This window comes from Syngnathus acus, chromosome 24, assembly GCF_901709675.1.
Source record: "Syngnathus acus chromosome 24, fSynAcu1.2, whole genome shotgun sequence".
NCBI classification, from domain to species: domain Eukaryota; kingdom Metazoa; phylum Chordata; class Actinopteri; order Syngnathiformes; family Syngnathidae; genus Syngnathus; species Syngnathus acus.
This window is the reverse complement of record NC_051108.1, coordinates 7,329,352-7,352,799: the sequence shown is the minus strand read 5'-3', so window position 1 is coordinate 7,352,799 and position 23,448 is coordinate 7,329,352. Positions and strand designations below refer to the sequence as shown.

At 48.2% G+C, this 23,448-nt stretch overlaps 1 protein-coding gene across 8 annotated transcripts in view; it reads left to right on the top strand.

Moving 5' to 3' along the window:
* The window catches only part of sash1a (SAM and SH3 domain containing 1a), a 70,164-nt gene extending 46,716 nt beyond the window's left edge, over nucleotides 1-23,448 (top strand). For 2 of the 8 annotated variants that reach the window (XM_037244011.1, XM_037244016.1), the window contains exons 2-20: nucleotides 6,101-6,229; nucleotides 9,554-9,604; nucleotides 9,711-9,760; nucleotides 11,101-11,141; nucleotides 11,216-11,305; nucleotides 11,370-11,482; nucleotides 11,906-12,004; nucleotides 14,039-14,177; nucleotides 14,257-14,645; nucleotides 16,318-16,392; nucleotides 16,461-16,604; nucleotides 17,242-17,374; nucleotides 17,453-17,622; nucleotides 17,694-17,903; nucleotides 18,119-18,269; nucleotides 18,444-18,560; nucleotides 20,186-21,120; nucleotides 21,253-21,384; nucleotides 21,471-23,448. In XM_037244011.1, coding sequence (XP_037099906.1) covers nucleotides 6,101-6,229; nucleotides 9,554-9,604; nucleotides 9,711-9,760; nucleotides 11,101-11,141; nucleotides 11,216-11,305; nucleotides 11,370-11,482; nucleotides 11,906-12,004; nucleotides 14,039-14,177; nucleotides 14,257-14,645; nucleotides 16,318-16,392; nucleotides 16,461-16,604; nucleotides 17,242-17,374; nucleotides 17,453-17,622; nucleotides 17,694-17,903; nucleotides 18,119-18,269; nucleotides 18,444-18,560; nucleotides 20,186-21,120; nucleotides 21,253-21,384; nucleotides 21,471-21,728 — 3,426 coding nt within the window. In that variant the 3' untranslated portion in view covers nucleotides 21,729-23,448. Of the gene's footprint in view, nucleotides 1-3,556; nucleotides 4,086-4,913; nucleotides 5,058-5,370; nucleotides 5,579-6,100; nucleotides 6,230-9,553; nucleotides 9,605-9,710; nucleotides 9,761-11,100; nucleotides 11,142-11,215; nucleotides 11,306-11,369; nucleotides 11,483-11,905; nucleotides 12,005-14,038; nucleotides 14,178-14,256; nucleotides 15,180-16,317; nucleotides 16,393-16,460; nucleotides 16,605-17,241; nucleotides 17,375-17,452; nucleotides 17,623-17,693; nucleotides 17,904-18,118; nucleotides 18,270-18,443; nucleotides 18,561-18,940; nucleotides 19,996-20,185; nucleotides 21,121-21,252; nucleotides 21,385-21,470 lie in introns of those variants that run through there. The other 6 variants (XM_037244017.1, XM_037244013.1, XM_037244015.1 and 3 more) reach the window with 6 other exon arrangements.

Sequence of the window (23,448 nt, the reverse complement as noted above, 5' to 3'; positions counted from 1 at the left end):
AAACGAGACTGCGGCATTCGGCCTCGTTTTTTGGGATTCAGCTCGGCGCGTTTGCGTTCATTTTGATTTGCCGCGAATGCTCGGCTCAGCAAATAAAAATTGCCAACAAATGAGATCATTGCTACCTTCTCAATTAGCTGCCAAATGCTTGCAACGCGGACAACTTCATAGTCCATCACCAATGTCAATTCATTAACATACTCACTCAAACCGTTTTCTTGTCTTCGGAGCGTCATTGAAAAACATTTATCGGTACCCGAAGGCACAAAGCTCGGCCTTCATGTACACGAAGACGGCCGGACAGAGGCTCGCGTTGTTTTCCACGTCACCCCAAGTCGTCTCGACCGCGTCCCGTTTCGGTTTTCATTGCACGCGTGCGTCGACGCCACACCGCGTCATTGTTACTCTCGAGAGCGGAACAAGTGTGAGCTTTGTGCCGAGCGACTTTTATCCTTCTTTATGATTTGCGAACCAACACTGAGAGTGGATCATTGCAACGACTAAGCGTTACCTCAAAGGCTCGACTGAAAAAGTTGTCCCGTTGCGTCATTGGCCAGCGGTAGAATTTCAGCCATTTTTTTTTCTTACCTCATCGAGGCAACAATACAGTAATTCTCCTCCCTGTCTCTGATTCAAGCGGCCATTGATCCATAAATCGAGAGTCAGCTGCGTTGCCAGTCACCAATGAATGAAATAATCCACATGACTGAACACGGATAAAAAACGTGCAGGCGCACTCGTGGGCACAAACCTGTCCATGTGTCAGAATAAGTTATGGACTCTACTGAGATGTTAAAAGATGGAGAGCCCGACAGCACGGAATGAATCATAGCAGCGTAATTTTTTCTTTTTTTCTTTGCCGCCTCGGCCCTGCATTAACATCTCACTCGGAGGTGGGTGTTTAATGATGACTGATGATGGTCCGTCCATATGTTATGGGTTGTTTTTTTTCAAGATCATCTCGAGCAAACATGCTTGATATTTTCCAGCCATCTGCATCCTAAAATCGACCTGCTTTTAATCTCACGGCCTTATTAGCTTTTTTTGTTGATTAGTTTCTCATCTGTCTATAATGGATTTTATATTTAAATTAGAGCTTGATTCAATTTCAGATGTTGCCATGGGAACTTGTACACAGAATTAGGAAAATTGTACATTTGTTTTTGTTTCTTTGCGGCTCAACGCCATGCCGGTGGGTTCATATTTTGTCGGTGTACGCAGGGCCATTCTGGCCTGCAATCAGGAGCGCGGGGGTGCGCATTCCTATGAAAGCGGAGGGCTGCATCGGGCTGAGCTTGCAACTTTCTTTGTATGTTGCGTGCGGTTGACGCTCATGTAAGCTGACAGACAGACTGATCGATTGTGTTTGCGCTGCACGGTTTGTCGTTGCGGGTGATGAAGGCTGCCGTTTATTATTTGGACTGACATATTAACGGAGGTTGAGCTTGTAAACTCGTGCTTCTCGACCCATAGTTGACAATCATAAATAGTTTTCTGTCAATACAAAGACAACTTCAAATAGGAGAACTTCCTCGACACAATTTTTGGTTAATTTTGTGATGCTAATCGTTAGCCGGTATATGGCGTTTGCCATTATGCATTAGCATTAAGCTACACTTAAGGTGGTTAGGTTAATTGTCGGGTCACACTAATTAATCAGCTTGTTAAATTTAATCAGCCGATATCTCTTTACTTTAGGCAAAATTAGCTTAGTCACTTGCGCGTTGTATTTCAAAGCCCGACTGATTAACCGATGCAAATTCGATTAAGGGTCTTCGTAAGTTATTTGTTTATTGCAGCATATGTGTGTGACATATCACGTGTGTGTTGCCACTTGTGTGTGAGCTACGCCACTAACTACCGGCCTCGGCCCTTGCTTTGCATAACGTCTCATTTATAACCCAACGCCGCCTGCATTTGTGCACATATGACCCCGAGCCAAGGCAGAGTGAAGATGTGCGCTCCAACCAAACTAGTTATCAGAGTGGAATCACAATATTTTTAGATGTAATTTATCATCTGCGCGAATAGAGCGAGCGAGTGCTCTTCCTGTCTCCGCACCGGATGCGGGATGTGCGGCAGACATGATGTGGATGCTTGAGAAATGCAATCTGGCCCACAGACGACCCAGCCAAATCTGCCAAATGAACGTTTGTTGTTGTTGTTGTTTTCTCGCCATGATTAGGGGAGTACTGTTGCTAGGCAACTCAACTCTCATATTTAAATAGTACAATTGAATGAACCTGGGGTGAAACTGCACGTTATTGAGACTTTTTCTTTATTCTGCTCTCCGGCCTGCAAGCATGCTTGTCACCAGCAGAGCGTGCTAATGTGCGCAATTTCCCTCCCTGCGGTCTTGCTTTACACCCAAAACAACATCTGTCCCCTCTCAGGTGACTGAAGCGCTTTGGTATCTGGGCCCTCTCACACTCACAATTGGCAAACACTTGGCCACGCGAGGCTTAGCAAAAGTTATGCTTTGTATTTGTTTTGATTTGATTCTGACTTGAAATGACTCTTGAGGGACTTTAACTGTGTCACACAACACAGGTTTTGTTGCCTCTACAAGCTCGATGTGGCACGGGTCGCTCGCGAGCGTGTGTTTCCATGACATCATTACATCTACCCTTCTACTTGCGTGACGGGACCTGTGGGTTACCCCCACCCTCTTGTTTAAAAACACGGAAGGACGTAAAGTCATCACCCCCCCCTGCCCAAATACAAGACTCTGTCACCCTACCTGCAGAGGGGTCAGACGGGTAATGAGGAGGGGAGGACGCCTGTTGACTCTGCAAACAAGACCACACTCTGTATGCGTGCGCGTGCGCGTGCGCACACATCGAGGCGTCACGTTGTCAGACGAGACGAAATTCGAAGTGGGCTTTCCAGCTTTTGAACTGTATGTTAATTCATGATGGCGAGGTTGCCCCTTATTTTCATAAGAAAATAAATATATCACGACCTTTAATTAAACAAAATAAATAAATGAGGCGGAGGTAGCAAACAGTTGCGAAAAAGCTTGACCTCCTTGGCGGAATGCAGAGTGCGTGTTTGTCACCGCAGGATTTGATGATTTTTGCATGGCTACTGGAAAGAATGTGCGGGTAAGATCTTGTCTGCTCTTTTTGTTATGATACTTTTATATGCGTCGTTGAACAATCCTGTCACGTGCAAGCAGGACGACTAAAATTCACGGGGTGATAAATTGGGATTGTAAATTTGACTGGGTGCCTCTGATGGCCTCTGTCGCATGACTCGGCAGCTGTTGTCACCGGGCAGAGAAATGGTCGCTCGCTAGTTTACGATGGTGTGCATTGCATCATGGGCACAGAAGACTGCACTATTGAATTTTGTTGTATTTTTAAATAATACAAAACCTCTCATTGAATAATGCAGGGGGGTGTACCTAAAGAGCTGTCCCGGTGCGTGTGGTTGCGCGTGCGCGCAAAGGTCCGACGGGGGAGGGACTGAAGGCTAATAATGGGAAGAGCCGCAGAGGGAGGTGCAATGTTTGGGAGGATTACTCCCCCTCACCCACTTCTCTCTCCCCCCCTCTCTCTCACGCTGTTTTCCAAATTTTCCAAGCATGTGTGCTCTGCTCTGCTGATACTTTCTGCAGTTCTTTGCCTGTTTTGACGCCAGTCGACGTCGCGCTGCAAATTTCAGCTCCGAACGCAAACGTTGGACTTTGTTTTTTCTTCTAAATCTGAACATTTCGGGTTTTGAAAGAGCACCATGACCTCACGCTGAGAACATAGAGCAACAAATGTTTACCTGCATTTTTTTTTCGTAGGTCAATTTTGTGACCATGTAGAGTTGGACTTTTACGCACCGCTCGTTGGATCGTACAATGTCACCTCGGAGCGTTCCACCGGTGTTGTTGTGAATACCCGCGTTTTGCGTCCCCCCGGGCCGACCCCCACTACTTTTGCCCATTTGTTGTTCGTTATCTTGCCCCCCGCACACCCGCGCCCATGGAAGGCGACCAGGTGACGGGACCCCCCTCCGAAAAGCCCCCCCGGGCCGACAGCGTCGCTGGTTCCGACAGTTTCTCTCAACTTTGGAGCGACGTGATGGGGATGCTGGTACGTTTAAAAAAAAAGAAGGGGGGGGCGCACTTGTTCAAGCCACAAGCGTGTGACCGTTAACTGGCTTTTAACTTTAAGTGGTGAAGTTTGTTGCAGACTCGTTGCACTAACTGTTCTTGTTTTTTGCCCAGCAAATATGTTTTGGCTACTTCTGCTCTGTGTCAAGTGATATATGGTGTGTTTGTGTTGTGAAAGGGGGGAGGGGACGTGACGCCGTCCTGACCTCTGACACCGGGTGTGGGACCCGGCTCCTGTTAGGCCAATTTATTCAGATTTATTGCTCTTGAGACAGATGTCTGCAAAGGATGTGCTCTTCTTCCTGATGTTTTTCCTCCTCCTGTTGCCAGCTTGCTCTCACATACACACCTGGTGATCCCTCCCATGTCAACATTCTGCATTTTCACCATGCCGCGATAGCTGCGTTATCTAGATTACATGTGTGTGTTGTTCTTCGTTAGTCCAAGCTCAATTAACTCATTGGTCGACTCAACCATGGATCATAGCCAAACCAGCTCACTTCTCGATATCTGCCCCCCCCCCCCCCTGACTGGTCTCATCGCTGAGTTCCCGCAGGTTTCCTCTGCTGGAGCCACGGAAATCCTCAGGAAGTTCTCAAAAGGTCTGGGCTGGGACCCCTTGCCCAATTTTCTTCCTTCTCTTTGACTCCTCAATTGCATTTTATGGGATTCTGCCTGGTTGTATCCATGGCAGACAATTCCCCTTCCAAGCAGACATTAGTCGTACAACGCAAAACAAAACAAGTCAGCTGCCGGTAATTTGAACCGGCTGAGCCTGTCCAAGAGTTACGTAGCGTGTGAAAGTGATCACGCTGCTGTCGTTCTCCTGACATAACATCGGGCACCTGGCACCTTTGTCATTGTTCTTTGAGCACAGTCACAAGGCCAGTTGGGTAACAATGCCGCGGACGTCGCCGTTCGACATCACTCAACCCCCAGCGCTGTCAGGAATGTAAGTCCAAAGAATTGAGCAGAATTAGCTTGGCAGCTAGTGTTTTAGCATTGTTGTTCTGATATGTTAAAAAATTGACCAAGAGGCAAGAAGTGTGTCAAGGCAAGCCTTGGTGATTGCTGAAATGCTATGTGAGGAATTCCACGCCAATTGATTAAGCACGGAGACTTGACCTCATAGCTCAATTATTGTTGTATGACAATATCAAACGTGACGCTATCTTGACAAACCCACTTGTAGTAAAATATTATCCGTGACATAAATCTGTGAAAGAACTTGACAGCCTTTCCTGTCACATTTGTATTTTCTTTAGCTGTATGGCTCCACCCTGCTTGACAAGCGCGTGACGCACGCTCCACACGCGAGAAGCATTCCGATGTCTTCCTTCTCGGGTGTTGAGTCGGCTCCTCCCTTTTTTATTCTGGGTGGAGGAGCAATTACGTCATCCATAGCAGTTTTGATTCTTTCAAACTTTCTTGCCACATGGACTTTAATTGAGAGCGGAGATTTCTTTTTTTACGGTAAGATCAGGCAAAGTTCTATTGAGGCCACTCTCCATTTGTTTTGAACTCTCTCCTGCATGTTAATGCATCCCAAGAAGACCCCTCGCCTGTGTTTGCATGTGCCACTGGCAACTCTCACTTCCACTCACAGTGATCCATTCATCCACGTTCTGGCACCCACATAGCGAGTCCAGTTGAGAACGTCTGAGAGGAGACTATCTGGACCTTGGCGTGGTAGCGACTCAATTCTAGTCATCCGCCTGGCACAGATTAGATCAACACCGATGAATATTTAACGGGGCGGGTTGACATTTTTACCGAGACTCGAGTCGGAGAACCAAAAAAAACAACGAAGTGCAAGTCCACCAGACAAAGACAGGAACTGTGTTGTTTTGGGTTCAGTAAACGTCTAAGGAGCAAAAGGCCATGCGGGGTATAACAGGACAAAGACCAGAAACAAACAAAGTTGCAAAGTTCAACCAGAATGTATTGAGAACGTTTTTGTTTGTTTGAACTTCCTTTCTTTGTGTCTCCTTCCAGGATGGCTCACTGGGCAACATAGATGACCTTGCTCAGGAATACTCGGAATACTACAACACCTGCTTCAGCGACGTCAGCGACCGCATGGAGGAGCTCCGCAAAAGACGAGTGTCCCAAGAACTTGACATGGTGAATAAACACCATCGCTAATCTCTAGATAGCGGCTGGGAGTGGAGTCGGGTTCTCCTTTTTCACACGGATGTCGGGCAGTGGGGCACCTCTTTGGTTGCCTAGTTACGGGCAAGCGTTTGAAGGAATGCATTCTTGGTGGATTGATCCGAAAAATGGCTTTGTGGCTCGGTTTCTTCGGCGGGTAAGAAGGAAAACAAGATTCAAGATGGCGCTCCTACTTTGTGTCAAAGCTGGGAAGCCCCGTCTTGAATTAAGTGGAAAATGATGAAGTCAGGGACAAAGTTTGAAGAAGAAAAAAAAACGTGATCTGCCAATGTTTGAGTTCGGCGGTGAAATTACAAAAATGTGCTCCAGATGCCGATGGCATGACGCAACTTTGCACGCCGTTATTGCTCACACATGCTACACGTGCCTTCACAGAGAGAATCGGATCTTCAATCTTGTTCCTCCTTCGCTCATTTTTTTTCATTTTGTAAAAAGCGATTAGGAAGCAATCTGCGCCGACTGGGCCCGAAGGAGATGCGAGCTAGCTGGGGCCGAAGGGATGACGGGAATGAAGAGGAGGAGAGTTGAATTTGAGAGCCTGCAGCTGTCGCGGCACTCTGCGAAGTTTGGCAGCAAAAAGCCCATCCATTTTTTTTTCTCCACAAAATCTTAGACAAAAAGCTTCAAGGTTTTAACTTTTAAGCCATCTTATTAAAACAAGGAGGCAGAATGAGCTTTAATGTCATCCACCTGTTTGCCGCTGGATTGATGGCGGCAGAGAAGGTCACAATCAGCTTCGATATTGGCGAGGCATTTCCAAAGCGGCTCTCCACGGGGACCAAAAGGTCAGAGAAAGATTGTGCTCGATAACACCGAACTCCCGGTCATTGTCCTTTTTTATTTTGCCTGATTTTCCTGAGTGGATCCATCAAGCTTCTCCTGGCATATTTCTTTTGCCACTACCAAAGTGTTGTTTTTGCTCTGTTTTGGTTCCCACATGGCGTCCACTCGGCCTTTCATGGGCCTCTTGTTAATACGGCGACGACTGGTCATGTCAAACATATCGCTTCTCCGATTAAGAGCTGATGATGGAGGCTCTCAGAGATCGCTATCCACTTCCTGCCGGGGCCCCCCAGCTTGTTGTTTCTCTGTAGCGTCATGTTAGCTTGCTAACAAAGCGGCGTAAATCAACATCCCCTCAGGGAACATATGGATTAGCGCTAGCATGCAACGTTTCCCAGCGGTCTGGACACAATTCATATGGCTTTGAATTTGAATTTCCGTTTTTAAAGAAGGAAATTCTGACATAGTTGAAGCCTCAGGAATGACCTTGGGAATTTTCAGTGATTGCTTTCGAGACCAAAGTGTTTTGCTTAGCCACGAGGCGAGCACCGAGTTGTTTGTCAAAGTGTGTCGGTTCATCGAGGTCAGAGAAGAAAGAAAATGCAAACACCAAGGCGCTTTGTTTGTTCTTACTGCCTTCGGGCTTTAGCATGGGAACGTAGCCCGCAGCCCTTTTGTTACGCTAAGATTTCCTTCAAATCATGTCGGCACTCCTTCGATGTTGCGATAACCCGTGGGCAGGTGTTGGATTTGTAATTCTTATTGCGTGATTTATTTGTGGCTCTCCAGAAGGTGACTGTGTCGTTGGAATTTCTCTGATGTTTGCCTTTGAACTAGGCTGCTGCTTTCCTGTTTTTACTACTAGCTCATGCTAGCTTGTTTGCATGTTTTATGTTCTGCCTGCTTGAATCACATCATACTGGTCCCGCAGCTTAACGTCTATTTTATATATTTTTTTTTGGGCTTTCTGCTTGGTGCCTCTTCCTCTTGCAGTGCTCGCTCGCCCGCCCAAATTGGCGGGACCACGCACGCTAGCTAGCTAGCTGGCATGCCTCCATCAAGCCACCTTGTCTTTTGGGTTTTTCCTCCGCCTACCTGCGGTCTCGCTTTACAGTTATGTTTGGACCAACTTTTGCTACTTCACACTCACTCGGGGTACTTCTGTCCTGACTTTACTGGCTTCCAACTTGAGCGTGCTCCTCATTTTAAATGTCACGAGCTGTTTGACAACTAATTTTCCCCAGAGGGGACAATAAAGGTTTCAATCAATCAATCAATTAAGGCCAACAAGCTCGTGCTTTGCTCCTCTCACCTGATTTTTGATTTAATGCGGTCACATGGAAGCCACTGATCTTTCCGCATTTGTTAGCATGTGCGCCGGTTCACGTCGAGGTAAGTGGGGCAACATCTCGGGCTGATGCTGCCAGCCGAGTTCATGTAAAGGATAGCGTCGCTTCCCGTGGGATCGCTTTGCGTGTGAACTATCCTTCACACACACATCCAAATATGGTGAAAACATTGATTTTTCTCTGTCAGCAAAAGCTTCTAACAGAAATCCCAATTTTACCCCTGTGAGCTTTTGCATGAATTTTTCAACACCATCGCCCTGCGCTACTACAAAGTCGTCCCCCACGCATCTTTTTTTCTCTCTGATCACTTTCAAAGTCTCCCTCTCTGTGTCGGGCAAGAAGTGGGAGGAGCTTTGTGTCTTCATCCTCATCAGATGCTGTGCTTTCCATGTTGGTCTGCCAAAAAATGGCAAGGCGTTTTCAAAAATAGATTTTGGAATACTTGCTGAGACTGCCATCGGCGGCGTCCTACTACTACTTTTGTCCTACTACTCTGAATCTTAGCAGCGTAAGAAACTTCCTGTTCCTCTGCTGGCCCCCTTTTTTATGACGGAAACCACATAACAGAAACCTGCCATCTCACTTAAGGGAACATCCCAGAATTCTCAGTCGGGACAAATTGTGAAATGGTTTTGACATGGCCTAGTTCGCGTCATTTTTCTTTGGACACAATGTCCACGGTAGGCAGTATGACTTATTAGCCTTTTACGTCCTGACTCACTGCCAAATGGTCACAAAAGAGGAAAGCATACAATGGAATCCACAACTGATCAGGAAACGCGAAGGCATGTTTAGGAAGGCGATATTAGCTTTGATTTCCGATGAGTGTCGCGCCGTGATTCATCTGGGAGGACTCCTTTCCTCGTTTCCTGGTCATTTAAGATGACTTAATTCCTCTTTTGTGATAAAAGGTCGGCCGCCGGCCTCCTGATATGACGCATGTCGATTCCTCAATGCGGCCACATTTGAGATTAATGACATCACAGGTTTTTTCTTTTTTTTTTTTTCTCACGTGGGCTCCCACATGAGGGTAATATTATCAGTAAATATGCCTCCGAACGGCCACTTGACCCCTTTTCTGCTTTTGTATAAACACAAAGCGCACTGACTCACTTTTTTTTTTTTTTTTTGCCCTCTCCTTTAGGAGAAACAAGATCCAAACAATATTTCCTTGCAGCTCCGCAACGAGATCCAGGTATGAAGATTAGATGACATACACATCCGAGAGGGGGCAGCTACTGCGCCGAATGAGCTGCACGCTATCTGGACACAAGTTTGAACTAACTTGTTCTTCTCTTCAGGAGTCGCTGGGCTTCAGCAGTGAAGTCTCCACGCCGGAAACAGACAGAAAGTAAGTCCACCGTCCTGCGTATCGGCGCGCGTTCAGCATGGGAGAGAGGAGACGGAGAACATGTAGATGCATGAAAAGACAGATATACTGACACACACAATGCAATGGGATGCACAAAGAGTTCAGGTTAGCAACAAAAAATAAATCGTATAATATTTGTGTTTGGACCCGTACTTTGTGACCCTCGGCCACATCGTCACTGCGCTGACAGGAAAACGGCTGGCCGCTTCCTCCCCGCCAACCAGCTCACTCCAGCAGGCTTTTCTCCTTTCCTTCCTGCCTTTGTGTCCGGAGGGTGAGGAAGGCGCAATTTCGAGGGCGATGGCAAAATGATTACAGCCCGAAGAGCACGGATCGAGGGGCTTTATAGAACCGGGTCTGGGAGCGGTTCCTGTTGCGCAAAGTGTATGACATCACGCCGCAGAAACGGGTCAGGAAAGGTGCAGGCGGGCGGCTTGGGATAAGGTCTTTGCGTTCATGTTTGGGGGGGTGTCACCCCTCGTTGACCCTCGCTGGAGCATGTGCGGCCGAGGAAGCGCATACCGCAGGCCGGCTCGATGTATATATGCGCTGCGCAGACCAAAGCCCGAACATGATGGGAACCAGATGCCAAATAATTTGGAACGACGTCTCCCCTTCGCTTTTGACTTGGGCTGCTGCGCCGCTCGTCTTCCTGTCAATCTGCTTTTCTTTTGCTTGGATGTCGCTTAAAGATCACATGACATTGGGTTTTTTTTTTTTTTTTTTTTTGCTTTTGCCAATTAAAGAACTGCCTGTGAAAAGGTCTCATTGAGTTAGTGCTTTAGATTGAGTTGATCTGCAAATGAGTTTAGGCATAACCTGAGAAATACTTTTTGCGGTCCTGATTTGAATGTGAAGAATCTCTTAAAATGGCTCTTTAAATTTCAGCCACGAATAGTGGAAAAAGGCTTTCGTGTGCTTCTCGGTTGTTATTTTTCTTGTTAATTCTGATGATTTTGGACGCTTTCTAGATATGTCAGGACTTTTTCTATCTACTGAATGCTTTCCACGTCGTAACATGTCCTCCTCAAATGCCTCTCCGTGTCATGCTTGTGGCCACCAGAGGAAAGTGGAAACACAAACAGGCTGAGTCTGCCCTCTTTGATTTTGATTTTTTTGTATTTCCTCGCCCCCTCTTACTGTCCTCCTTTCCCCTTTCTTCCATAGTTTTGCTCTCTCCTCCTCCTGAGGATGGTCATAGCAGCTTTTTATTTTTGATCCATTGCTGACCTCTGGTGGTGAAATTTACGCAAGTGCAGTTGCATTGAAGTGTAAATGGTTTTAAATGCAGGTTTGCAAATATGATTGTTTATCCCCAGAATGTCCCTGCACAAATCCAGCTCTGAAGATGGATCTGGAGGTAATGGATTAAAGCCTGGCCTGCTCAACACATTACAAATAATGTCTTATCAATTAATGATGTCCTCTTTTTAGGCAAATGGGACAACAAGAAGAAGAACAAGTCGTTCTGGCAGAATTTCCGCAAGCCTCAGCACAAGGCGGTCGTGCGACAGACTTCCAAAGGTATGCGTGTTGCCGTTTTTTGTTCTTACGCAAGCTCTGATGTTTGACCCCTGACGCCTCTCAGGTGAGGACATCGGCTTCGTGGCTAGCGAGATCACCATGAGCGACGAGGAGCGAATCCAGCTGATGATGATGGTGAAAGAGAAGATGATCACCGTGGAAGAAGCACTGGCTCGGGTAGGAAGAGCGTCCGGCCGCCTTCGCCCTTTATCCGAGACTAGTTATCCAACTAGCATCTTATTAAAATGACTAACAATGATGACAAGCATGCATTGCTAACACATCCTTTTGATGCACACACAAACGTTTTTTGAATTTTTTTATTTCTTGGAGTGTGGGTGTGCAGAACTCGGTGTAGCATCTGGGTGAGGTGGAGGACTTTGGTTCATAGACGATTAGTCTCAGTAGCTGGACATGGTGGATTCTCATTTAGCCCCGCCCCCTTTTAATCTTGCCTTCATAGAGATGCAAAATTCAACTGCTGTGTCCCCCTCCTTTTCCTCCTTTTCCTTCCCTTCCTTCTGACACTCACCTCCTCAACCGCACGATGGCCCCGCCCTCTTCTCCTCCGCTTCTCTAAACTCTTCTTCCTCCACGTAGCTGAAGGAGTATGAGCGCAACAGACAGTCCGGCAGTACTGACACTGCAGAGTGCACTGACGGAACTGCGGCCGGTCTAAACCAGTCCTCAAACTGCAACGTAAGTACACCCCCCCTCCTCTTCCTACTTCCTGTCCATTTCCCCACTTTCCTACACTCCTGCACCACTGGGCACATCCCGCCGTTCCTTCTCTCCACCATGTCATTTGACTCATTACATTTTGGTTGAGGTTGCGTAAACGTGTCTCGGTTGTGTTTTTGTCAAGGATGTATCCAGGTAGACAAAAGTTAACCTGCACACCTTCCAAGATGGGTCAGTTTGCTTCTGCACTCTTCTGAGCTTTCAGTCTGCTGGCTGACTGGAACTGCCCAAAACCGCAGCACAATGTGGCCTTTTAACTCTTAGTCATAATTGTCTCTCTTCTATGTCTTGGTTAGCTTTTCTCATTTGTAATCTAGGTCACAGCTGATTTTCATCAGCCTCACGCTGTATGGTATCATTTGGGCGAAACGCGCAATTCAGTCCAGCCACACACCCGACCCACTTTTTGTGCAACAGGATGTGAATTAATTCCAAAATCCAATCCAATAAGTAATGCGTCTATTTTCTGCCGCTCTTGAAAACACTCCGCGACATTTGACCCCCCCCTTTCGTGATGTCAACCGCCACTCGACTGGAATGGAGCTCATCCGCAGCAGTCGTCCGCGACGTAATGACACGCTGGTTAATAAAAGCGCATTTATGGCGTCTCCGCTTCTGCATCTTCCTTTTTGGCCGCACATTCCAGGATGGGTCATTAGGGATGTGGGGGCCACGGCAGGGTCATGGGGGGCTCAAATGCGGGGATTGTTCTCCGCGCACAACACAGGCGTTTCTCTCGCAGCGCTACACATCCCGACCGCCCCTTCTTCCCGAGCTCCGCCTCCCACCGTGTTATGCGCGCGCCAGCGTGCAAACAAACGCTCGGATGTGATTTTGGAACTCGAGTTTGAATGTGCGAGGCGCCGTATCGGTTGCGCGACATGAAGCCTGGATAGTCCGAACAAACTGGTAAGGCTCTTTCAATGCTTTTTGGCTTTTGTGTTGACTTTAGAGCTGCTTTGGAGTCGTTTATGTGGTTTTTTGTCCTCTTTCGTCTCGGTTAGGGCAATATCCTGTTTTGGTCGAGTTCTGTGTAGGCAGAGAAATGCTAAATCTTTTGTTACGGCTCTGAGGGAAATTTGACGACCTCGGGGAGAATTGTGTGGTTTGCAAACAGACACGCTGGACTTTTTTTTTGTATGCGAAAGGTTAAATGGTTGGATGTGTGTGTGTGTTGAGGGAAGGACTGCTGATCGATGTGTTTTCCAACTTGTCGGAGATTAATAAGATTTTATTAGACAGTTGCTCGGAGGCTTTGGAAACTTGGAACGTTACTTGGGTGATGCTGAGCCATCGAGAATTTACGAAACATCACGTGCGCGCTTGCCAGTGCCTTCCAAGCCGCAGTTGTTTACATCATCCTCGCTGGATGTCAGCTGCCATCTTGTGGTCAAAAGTGGAGGAGGGAGGGGCGGTCGGGGGGCAATTAAGCCATTTCATGGCCCATCGGTCTCGACCAGCACGACAAGGCGGACTCGGACAGGACAGCTCTGTCTCGTTTTGCGCGCATGAGCGTGCATGATTTTTTGCAAACTGCGGAGCCAACCTTGGCGAGTTGTGTCGCGATGTTGCCATGGAGACCATTAGAAACAAATGAAGCCGTTGGCACTAGGTGCCAGCTCTCTATGCCAGGCGGCATTTATGACAGTTTCTCGGGCAGACATCTTTGCCTCAATGGAGTGTCCTTGCGCACCTGAGATGAAATGTCCTCCGAAGGCAATGCAGCCTCGCTGATTGTGTCACTGATTCATGTTTGGTCCATTCATGGTCCTCGAGTCCATTTTGTGGTGAATTAATTGTAGTCTCCACCGTGTCTGGTCTCCATTTCTCACCCCACTAAATCCTCAACAATGCTCTCATTGACAGCATAGCCTTTTTACTGCCAAATTCTTGTGCATCTGTGATTTTTATCCACTTCCATTTCTGCTGTTGTTGCATTCTTCGGCGCTGGAACGTCAAGCCGCTTCCTCTCTGTGTCTCTCTTTACGGCAGCAATCCCGCGAACAGTCCGACGACGAGCAGTCGGAGGATTCGGTGAAGTTCAAGCGGCTGCACAAGCTCGTTAATTCCACCCGGCGAGTCAGGAAAAAACTCATTAAGGTGGAGGAGTGGAAGAAGCATGGATCTCAAGGTTTGTAAACTCAAACAAAAAACAGTCTTAGAAAAAGATAAAGATGTCTAAATCTTCCACCGATTGACTTTTCTGTCAGATTTTCTAAACGTGGAGTCGGTGGCCACCTGTGACGACAACGCTGCGTTATATGCGGGGGTCCTGAAGAAGCACTCGTTGCCCCAGGAGACCTCGCCGGGCCAGGACCATCTCTCTCTGGACGGAGACACCGACAGCCTGACCACCTCCCCGTCCTCCAGTAGCTTGGACACCTGGTCCGGACACCGTCTGGTGAAGACCTTCAACAAGTCTTCCAGTACCCACGGTCTGATCCGCCCGCCCCGGAGAACCCCGGTGGGCTCGGGCGGGGGTGGCAGCGGCTCCTCTTTCTCTGAGCTGGATGGCTGCGGCCTGGACGACGAAGGGAAGTTGCCGCGCTCCACCACCGACAGCGAGATGCGGAAGGCCCTGAGCTCCATCTCCCACGGGGTAAGTAACAACGAGGCCCTGTATGCCTTTTACGGGCTGACCAAACCCCGCCCCAAAGCCCGATCCCGCCGCCTTATCCCCCTGGACGATGAGAGCCCCAAATATCACACCACCGACCGGCACCGCGGCGGCTGGACGCTCACAAAACCCGACCCCAACTACTCGTACTCCACCAAACACCTTGTGTACCAGCGTTCGCGCAACACCAAGAACCCGGTCTCGCCTCTGTGCGTCGCCGCGCCCTCCTCCGCCCGTGCCATAGCCAAATCCAAAGCTTTTGGGCCGGGAGGGGGCTGGCCGTTCCCCTCCCGCCGGCTACGGGGCCGCAGCGCGGTCAGCGAGCTGAACATCACCTACGTGGTAGAGCGGAGCCTGTACGGTCACCTCAACTGGACCCAGCTGGTCCGCCCGGTCACCCTCAGCCGAGCCGAGCAGCGTTGTCTCTTGGAGGAGGACCGCGAGGCGGACAAGAAGTGGGCGGCCAGCGTGGACCGCTGCACCAAGCGCGTGCTCTTACGCATCCAGCAGAAGTCTGTGAGTCCAGACCGTGAGGTTCAAGTCGGCCGCCTCGTGTGAGCGGGACTCGGCGTGCGTCAAAGCTGCAGAATAGCGTAGAGAAGCGAAACGTTGCAGGTCACATTGAGTAGGGATCGGTTAAGAGCCAGGTGGGGGGCTATCCTGCAGCTTCGATGCGACCTGAATCCTGTCGTGTGCCAGTCAGGTCCTCCTCATCCAAACAACTTTTTTGGACTCCACTTTTTTCTGTTGTAGCTTTTTGCTTTTGTGTTTTTTTCTTTTTTCAAAAGGGGGGCCCGTGCCTCTCTTTAATTTTTCTGGATGGCTTTCCTTTCCTTGTAATTATCTCCGAAATCCTTTTTTTTTTTTTTTTTTTTTTTTTTTTTGCAAATCTTGGATGCATGTCCATTCCATCCAGTATCGCCATCACATTATTTTTGGACGCCGCTTCAAACGTGTTTGTTCTGCAAAAACCCTTCGCTAGGAAAGCTGCAATGTGGTCCGCAGCTGTGGATGCAAAGAAAAGCCCAAGTCACTTTTGAGGGATCTTCATGCTGGGGTTTATCCTGAGATTAAGTGGGGAGATGAACTTTGATGTGCACGTGTGTGTGTGTCCTCATAGCTTTGGGAGGATCTATAAGAAAAAAAAACAGATAAGCGATAAGAGTGGATCTCCCAGTTATCCTTTCATTTCATAGTTTGCCATTAATATCAGCGTGAGAAAAACTTTCCCTCATCAGAAACATCTCTGAATGTTTCTGCTAAAGCTAACAGCGTGTCTGCGTGCGCGTGTGTTGGCATAGCGCAGCAAGCCCCTTCCCTTCCGCATGTCTCCCAATCCAGGTTCCACCAGTAGAGGGCGCCCTAAACGTATGTTCAGTCCCTTGAGCGTTTTATGTGGCCACGTCAAGAGACTCCACATGTTGGAACCGACTTTTGGGCTTTTTGACTTTAATAAAACAGCTCATTCGCTTTGAAATTTGGAGGGAAAAAGCACACCAAGTGTTTCCATCACGTCCTTCGTCTGCCCCGTCTTGTATGACATCATGTCCCCCCCCCCCCTCATGTCATGCATGAATCACAGCGCCGCGCATCCCATCGAGGAAGCCGTTTTAAAAGCGTGGCTGATTGTCTTTTGGCTCTGCTCCCCCCTCAGAGAACGTGCAGCTTCGGCGGCTTTGACCTGTCCAATCGATCCCTCCACGTGCTCAACACTGGTTCCGACGCCCACGTAAGTGCTCGACCACACGGAGGCATCCAATTGGATCACATCCAGAATGATCTTTCCTGACCCGACAGAATAAAGAGCAGGAGGCCATCTATAGAGAAGTGGTCAAGTCGCCCAACACTTCTCGGATCTCGCTGGGCAAGAAGGTCAAGTCGGTCAAGGAGACCATGAGGAAGCGCATGTCCAAGAAGTACAGCAGCTCCGTGCCCGAACAGGTAATGTAGTCAACCGAGGTCGAGGTTTCTTTTCAGACATTTTCAGGATGTTGTGCTGTGTTAGTTCACCGCATCATTAGCCCGCAGAGTGTGTGGGAGTATTTGTGTTGGTTACAGAATAAACAAGAGCTGGGAAACTGGGATCTGCTTGTATTGGGCGTGTGCTTCATGCTGAGCCCATTTGAGTGACGCAAGTCTCCCTCAGGCTTGCTCTCAAGGCCCAGCGCGAGTGTGTGTGTGTGCGCACAGTGTTGTTTACTCTGGCTAAAATTTACTGGCCACTGCCATTTGCTCCACCAATTGGCCTGCGATGTCCAAACTCCGCACAGCAGCCAAAGCATCTGTCAATGGCGACAAATTGACCCACATTACTAGCCAGGCTTGCGTCATGCAGCCAGCCGTTGCTTGTAAAACAACAAAACAAAATAAGAAATGGGTTCAGAATAGTCACATGCGTGTTGTTTTCCAGGCAACACTGCCCTCTACTGGATCACTGAAAATAACAATGTCATCAGTTTGGCCAATTGAATTAAAATATCGTTTTTCATAAATGTCTGCCATTCTAGGTAGTTTCTAAAATGTTTTTGTGCATTTTTCCCTTCCCCTCCCACGTGTCAACGTCTCTTCTGCCTTCCAGTCGAGTCCAGATGGAACAGCGGGTTCTCCGCACTGCCCGCAGCCCGACAGCGACTCACTAGAAAAGCCCAAACTCAAGGCGGGAGGTTCAGTGGAAAGTCTCAGAAGTTCGCTGAGTGGACAAAGTTCAATGAGTAAGTTGTTTATTTTCAAGATAGAGCTTCCGCATTTAGCTAAGTGTGGCAATAATAATAATTGATTTTCGTGTCCAGGTGGTCAGACGGTGAGCACCACCGACTCGTCAGCCAGCAACAGAGAAAGCGTTAAATCGGAGGACGGCGACGACGAGGAGCTGCCGTACCGAGGGCCGTTCTGCGGCCGCGCTCGAGTGCACACGGATTTCACGCCGAGCCCCTACGACTCGGACTCCCTCAAATTGAAGGTAAACAAAAATGAAAAAAAATCTGGCAAGCTGTCAAATTTTGCTGACTAATGATTTTCCGGTGGCGGCAGCACGGCGACGTGATCGACATCATCAGCAAGCCGCCCATGGGTACCTGGATGGGCCTGCTCAATAACAAGGTGGGCACCTTCAAGTTCATCTACGTGGACGTGCTGTGCGAGGAAGAAGAGAAGCCCAAACGGCCGCTGCGGCGCCGCCGGAAGGGTCGACCACCCAAGCCGACGTCCGTGGAGGAGCTGCTGGAACGAATTAACCTCAAGGTGGGAATGGCACCGCGTGCCAAACCTCACCTGGGCCAAATTTAGTGCAGGAAATGACAGGCTAACATAAACATTGACACCCACACGGTTTAACCTCCATCTTCTGAAACCTCTCATCACATTTGTACAACTGCCGTGTAACGCATGAACATTGGAAAGAAATATAAATAAACCAAAAGTTTGGATTGCTCACTATGACTGCTGCATCCACACAGGAGCACATGCCCACCTTCCTGTTCAACGGCTACGAGGACCTGGACACGTTCAAGCTGCTGGAAGAGGAGGACCTGGACGAGCTGAACATCAAAGACCCCCAACACCGAGACGTGCTGCTCACGGCCGTTGAGCTGCTGCAGGAATACGACAGTAAGGAAGCCATGCTTATCACTCGGTGCTGCTGTTTTGGTTAGCGACACCGTTCAAATGGGTTCAGCTGTTTTGTTTTCAATGAGGCTTTCAAAATAGCCAATCATACTGTGCCTTTTGTGGCCTGCCACTATTTGTGCTCAAAGTGAAATCCATTTTTTTCCACGTGTCTAGGCAGCAGCGATCCAGAGCGCAGCTCCCAGGAGAAACTGCTGTCGGAGGGCCGGGGTCTGATCGGAGACTCCCCGCGGGACTCTGGCTGCTACGAGAGCAACGAGAACTTGGAGAACGGTAATATTGCCTCGACTGGGATTTGGTTTCGTGGTGGAATGTATGCACGCCATCTTTTCACGCTTGTGCTTTCTAACCCCACCTGTCACAATCCTTCGCAGTGCTGTCTGATAATCGAGCGGCTTTTCTTGCTTATCGGAGGCGCTCGGTCGATCCTGCCGTCTCCCGCCTTTGTCCTTCCATAGCTGGTTTTACCAAACTGTTCCAGCTCAATCATTGTATCATTTTGTTGTTTAATAACAATTGACTTGGCAAATGAGCAACCCAATCGAAATTCTCCCGGGACCCATTTTGTCCCCCAAGCCACAGTTTGGGAGCCATACGCTCTGGAGACGGCGCCTCATGACATCCTCCTGTCATCACTCTCTCCGTCTTTATAGGCCTTGTGTGCCCTCAGTACCGAAGTCCGCATGCTACCCGGAAGGAGCCTGGCCCCAGAGCACTAAGCCTGGTCTACCGCACAATGCTGGGAGCCCAAGGCCAAAGGGAGCGAGCCTCCCCTAAGCGCACGACGGGCGTTCTCGTCAGAACAAAGTCACTGCCAATCAAAGGATTCCAAGCTCAAACCCCGCCCGTGGAGTCCACATTGATGACAGTATACAAAGGGGATCATTTGGAATATTTCTAAGTGCAGCCGAGTGCAGTGACATCATTGCGATGTGCCCATTGGCTCTTTTGCACGAACACGTCTTGCATGATGTGCCTAGCATTACTGAAATGCGCCTGTTTTTAATTGTACTAAGCTTTGACAAGATTTGTGATCTTCATTTTTGAGAGTGCTCATATGTCTTCTTCCTCCCGCGTATTTTTAACATCACTGCCACTTTCCTTTCTGATTGCTGGTTTCCAGTGTAACTACTGGCTTTAATGTGTGTGTGTGTGTGTGTGTGTGTGTGTGGTGGGGGTGGTTGGGAATTGGCCGCAGCCTTTGTGTGCCTCGATAGAGATAGAAGTATTGGAAAAAAAAGAATCTTAGCGGCCCGACCCCAAAAACAATAAAGACAGCCCTGCCTGCTGTTATGTGTTTCGTCTCCTGTTTTCCTTTTCATACCTATTTGATGAATCGGCATCCGTCGAAATGACTTCATCATTTTCCACCCTTGATCGATTAACACGTCAGTTAATGTGCTGAAGTCGTCGTTTTCTATCCGCCGCATTTTCGTCTTCCGCGGCGACATTTCATTGCATTCCATCTGTACAATTTCTCTCTGTCCATCCCATTAAAACTTATTCTGGCCGTTCTCACCTGTTTCACCCATCATGCTTTGTAAATCAGAGGACGACATGGTAAGTTGCTTTCGCTTTTCATTCTACCATGCCTGATGCCATGATGTCACATTTGTGCAAATGAAAGAGCAACGCTCAGCTAATCTTAAAGTTTATTTTATATTGAGCAGCAGCTAATTATTCACTAAAAAAGTCGCTATTTCGCTATTTTTCCCTTTCTGAAATTTAAGAAGTCACGAAGCCCTGTCTAATGCAAAATTAGATGTTGAAGTGAGGGGAGGAGCTTGTAGGAAAAACGAAAAGTAGTACTTTGGCGCCCTCTTGAGGCAGATTGTTGCTATTCGCGTGAGATTACAGGAAAAGTCATAACGTTGCCTTCTACGGTTTTTCTTTTGCAGGCAAGAGCAAGAAGGCCTCCCGCTCGGGTCGTTCTTCCGCAGGCCAGTCTCCGGACTATCCCACTCTTCCCATGACCATCTCCAGTGAGGCCTTGCAGCAGAATGAAAAAAGCCAGCACTCCAAATTCCCCAAAAACTTGTTCAACAAGTCCTCCCTGAAGGGCTTCAACCTGCTCGGGCGCCGCAAAGCCCACAAACGCTCGCCCATCCCGGCCAGTCGTAGCTGCGAGGACCTGGACGAACCCTCCCAGCTGGCCGGGTCCTGGAAGCGTTCCCACTCCCTGGGAGACCTGCACTGGGAGCAGAGGCAGGATCACAACGAGGAGGTCCAACGCAGCAAAGAAGGGCCCAGTTTGGACGCAAGCGGGCCCATTATGGCGCCTTCGCCAGCTTGTACTGCAAGTCCGCTGGTGAGTCCAAAACCGAGAGTTGACAGACCACCCGTCCCCTCGCAGCTCCCTCTGAGACCCCCTTGTCCCACAACCCAAGCCCCGAGTCCCCCGGAGTCCAACGTAAGCGGTGAGAGGGTCATAAGGACTCATGCCAAAAAGCCACCGGTACCGCCTCCGGTTCCCGCCAAGAGGTCCAGAGAAAGAGTCGCCAACGGGGTCTGCCACTCCCCGCTCTCCTCGCCGTCTTTCGGACCTTCTCCGACGCACTCGCTCACACGTTCCCAGCCCAGCAGCCCCGTGACACAGTGCGCGAGCAGTCCCGCCCCGCCCCTTCCCGCCAAGACTCCGAGCAGCCCTCGCAACTCCTCATCCGCCGGCGAAGAGACGGCGGCGACGCCCCCGTGGCTCTCGGACCTGGGCGGCAAGGTGGCCGTGTCAAGGAAGGCGTCCCACTCCAAGATGAGCCCCGACCTGCTCACCTTGCTGGAGCAACGGCTGGAGGCCGAGGGCATCGATCTCACGGAGGAGCCCTACTCAGACAAGGTAGCCCAATCCTTCCATAAAATCTTGACCTCATCTAAATGTCATATTTTGCTTCAAAGCAATTAAGAAAAGACACCTCAGTGTTTTTATATCAGTTTTTTCCATCATGTGTCATGTGTTCATTTCCCCCAGCACGGTCGCTGTGGCATCCCGCAGCCTCTGATGCAGCGCTACTCAGACGACCTGCAGCAGCCCGTCAAGGAGGTGGCCTCCACCATGGACCAGCTCAGAGTCCGGGAGCTTCGCAAACAGCACCGGATGGCTGTAAGAATGCATAGTTAAAAAATTTTTGCTTCTTAAATAACAAAGAAAAGTCACAATAAAGGCCTGATGGAATTTTGTGTCATCAGATCCCCTCAGGCGGTCTGACCGACATGTGCCGGAGAGCGGCGGCGGCGGCGGGCGCCGTCAGCACCGTCTCGGACTGGCTGGTGTCCATCGGCCTGCCCATGTACGCCTCGGCTTTGACGGCGGCCGGCGTGGACTCGCTGAGCGGCGTGGCCTTGCTGACAGAGACGGACGCCTGGGAGGCAGGCGTGCGCGACCACACCCACGCCCGCCGTTTGGTCGGCGAGGCCCAGCTGGTCGCCGAGCGCCGGGACGCATAATCCCGCCGCGCCAGTCAGTATTGGCGCTGTGCACTTGCGTACTTCCAATTTGCCAAGATGCTTTTTTTCCCCAGCGTTCTTTTTTTTCAAATGTTTACGGCAACTTGCAGTCAATCCTGGATGCTAAAAGGATGCCTTTAAAAAACATGATGCCTTTGCAGACGATAGCACACCACCATTTTGTTGAATGGTCACAAGTGCTTGGCTTGTGAAGTGTTTTTATTTTCTCTCTCCAGGGTACACTACTCATCAACTTTGAGATATTGCATACACTGAACAGTTCCAATTAATTTCATCTGGAAAGGTTCCCGTGCATTTTGGGCTCATCCTAAAATTTCATCCCTAAGGCCAATGTTTGGAAGGCTTTTTTGAGTCGTGTTTTTTACTCCGCCAGAGTGATTCCATGGACTTAATGCTTACCACAGACCAAGAAGTGACAGGTTTGATCATACTGTATTTCTGTATTATAGCCTCATTTTTGTTCATGTGTCTTCTGGTTATTAATTACCAATCAACATTCCGGACGTATCCAAGCACATTTTTTATGATATGTTTTGCCTCAGCCTCATGAGTTGGATAGTTTTGATGATAACAGTGAATGCAGGGCAAGGCCTTTTTTTCCCTTTATTTCAATTACAAAAAACTAATTTTATTTTTACTGATTAAAACCTCATTTTAAGATCTTAGTAACCATATCCAAAGAGACAGAGCTGATGTTGGGAACTGAAGCACAATTTTATGTATAGTGGAACCTCTAAAATTGACCCACCCTCAGGTTGTGTAATTTGGAATATCAGAAAAAATATCTGTAAAATTACAATGTTTTGGTCAAGCAGTTTCCCATAATTTTTCAAAAATAATTTAATTTTTTAATTAAAACATGAATTTCGTTGTTTTTAATATTTAGGCATTAATACTTTTATTTATATTTCATTTTTTTAAAAATCCCTCCAAATAAGGGGAAATGAATTGTCTTGAACTTTGGAGTTTCCTCTATATGTCAAATATGTTGCCAACATAATTTACAGAGTAACAAAAACAAAACAAAAAACGACTTCAGGTGGAAATCTACAAAAATTCAGGGATGAACTGAGGGCACCCATGGTGTGAAATCACTTTTTTTTTTTAATTAATCTTATTCCTCATGAAGAGGATCACCCCCGCCCCCCTTTTCAAATGTGGTGCCTGAGCGAGGCGAAACAAGTGTTTAATATTAAAAATACTGACACTGTAAATGCACTTTAGAGGGTGACGTCATCTAGCTGATACATTGGCTTTGGTTTTGCAAAAATAATTTGGTGGATCTTTAATGAACGCCAAGCGTATTAACTGAATAACAAAAGAGTAAAACTTTTCCCTAATCACTTCTTTTGCGCCATCTTGATTACATATATGAAATGCTACGCAAGCATTGCACATTCTATATATGTAATTAATATTTAAACAGGTTATTTCGCCCAATTTCTCTTTTCCCTTCCATATGATGTGGACTGTAATTAGCTGTATTTTACGGATAGCGGATACCCTCGTGCGTAATGCAAGTGAGGAGCTGCGTACAATTTGTATTGTAACATATGTACGTGTACAAATGATTGTTTTATCTGCTCTTCATCTACTTAACGATTGTTCATACAGATTTGCTTGTGGATTGAAATAAAAAAAACATGCCCATAGCTATTTGTCTTTCACAACGATAATGGTCATAAAATGTTCTTGCCAT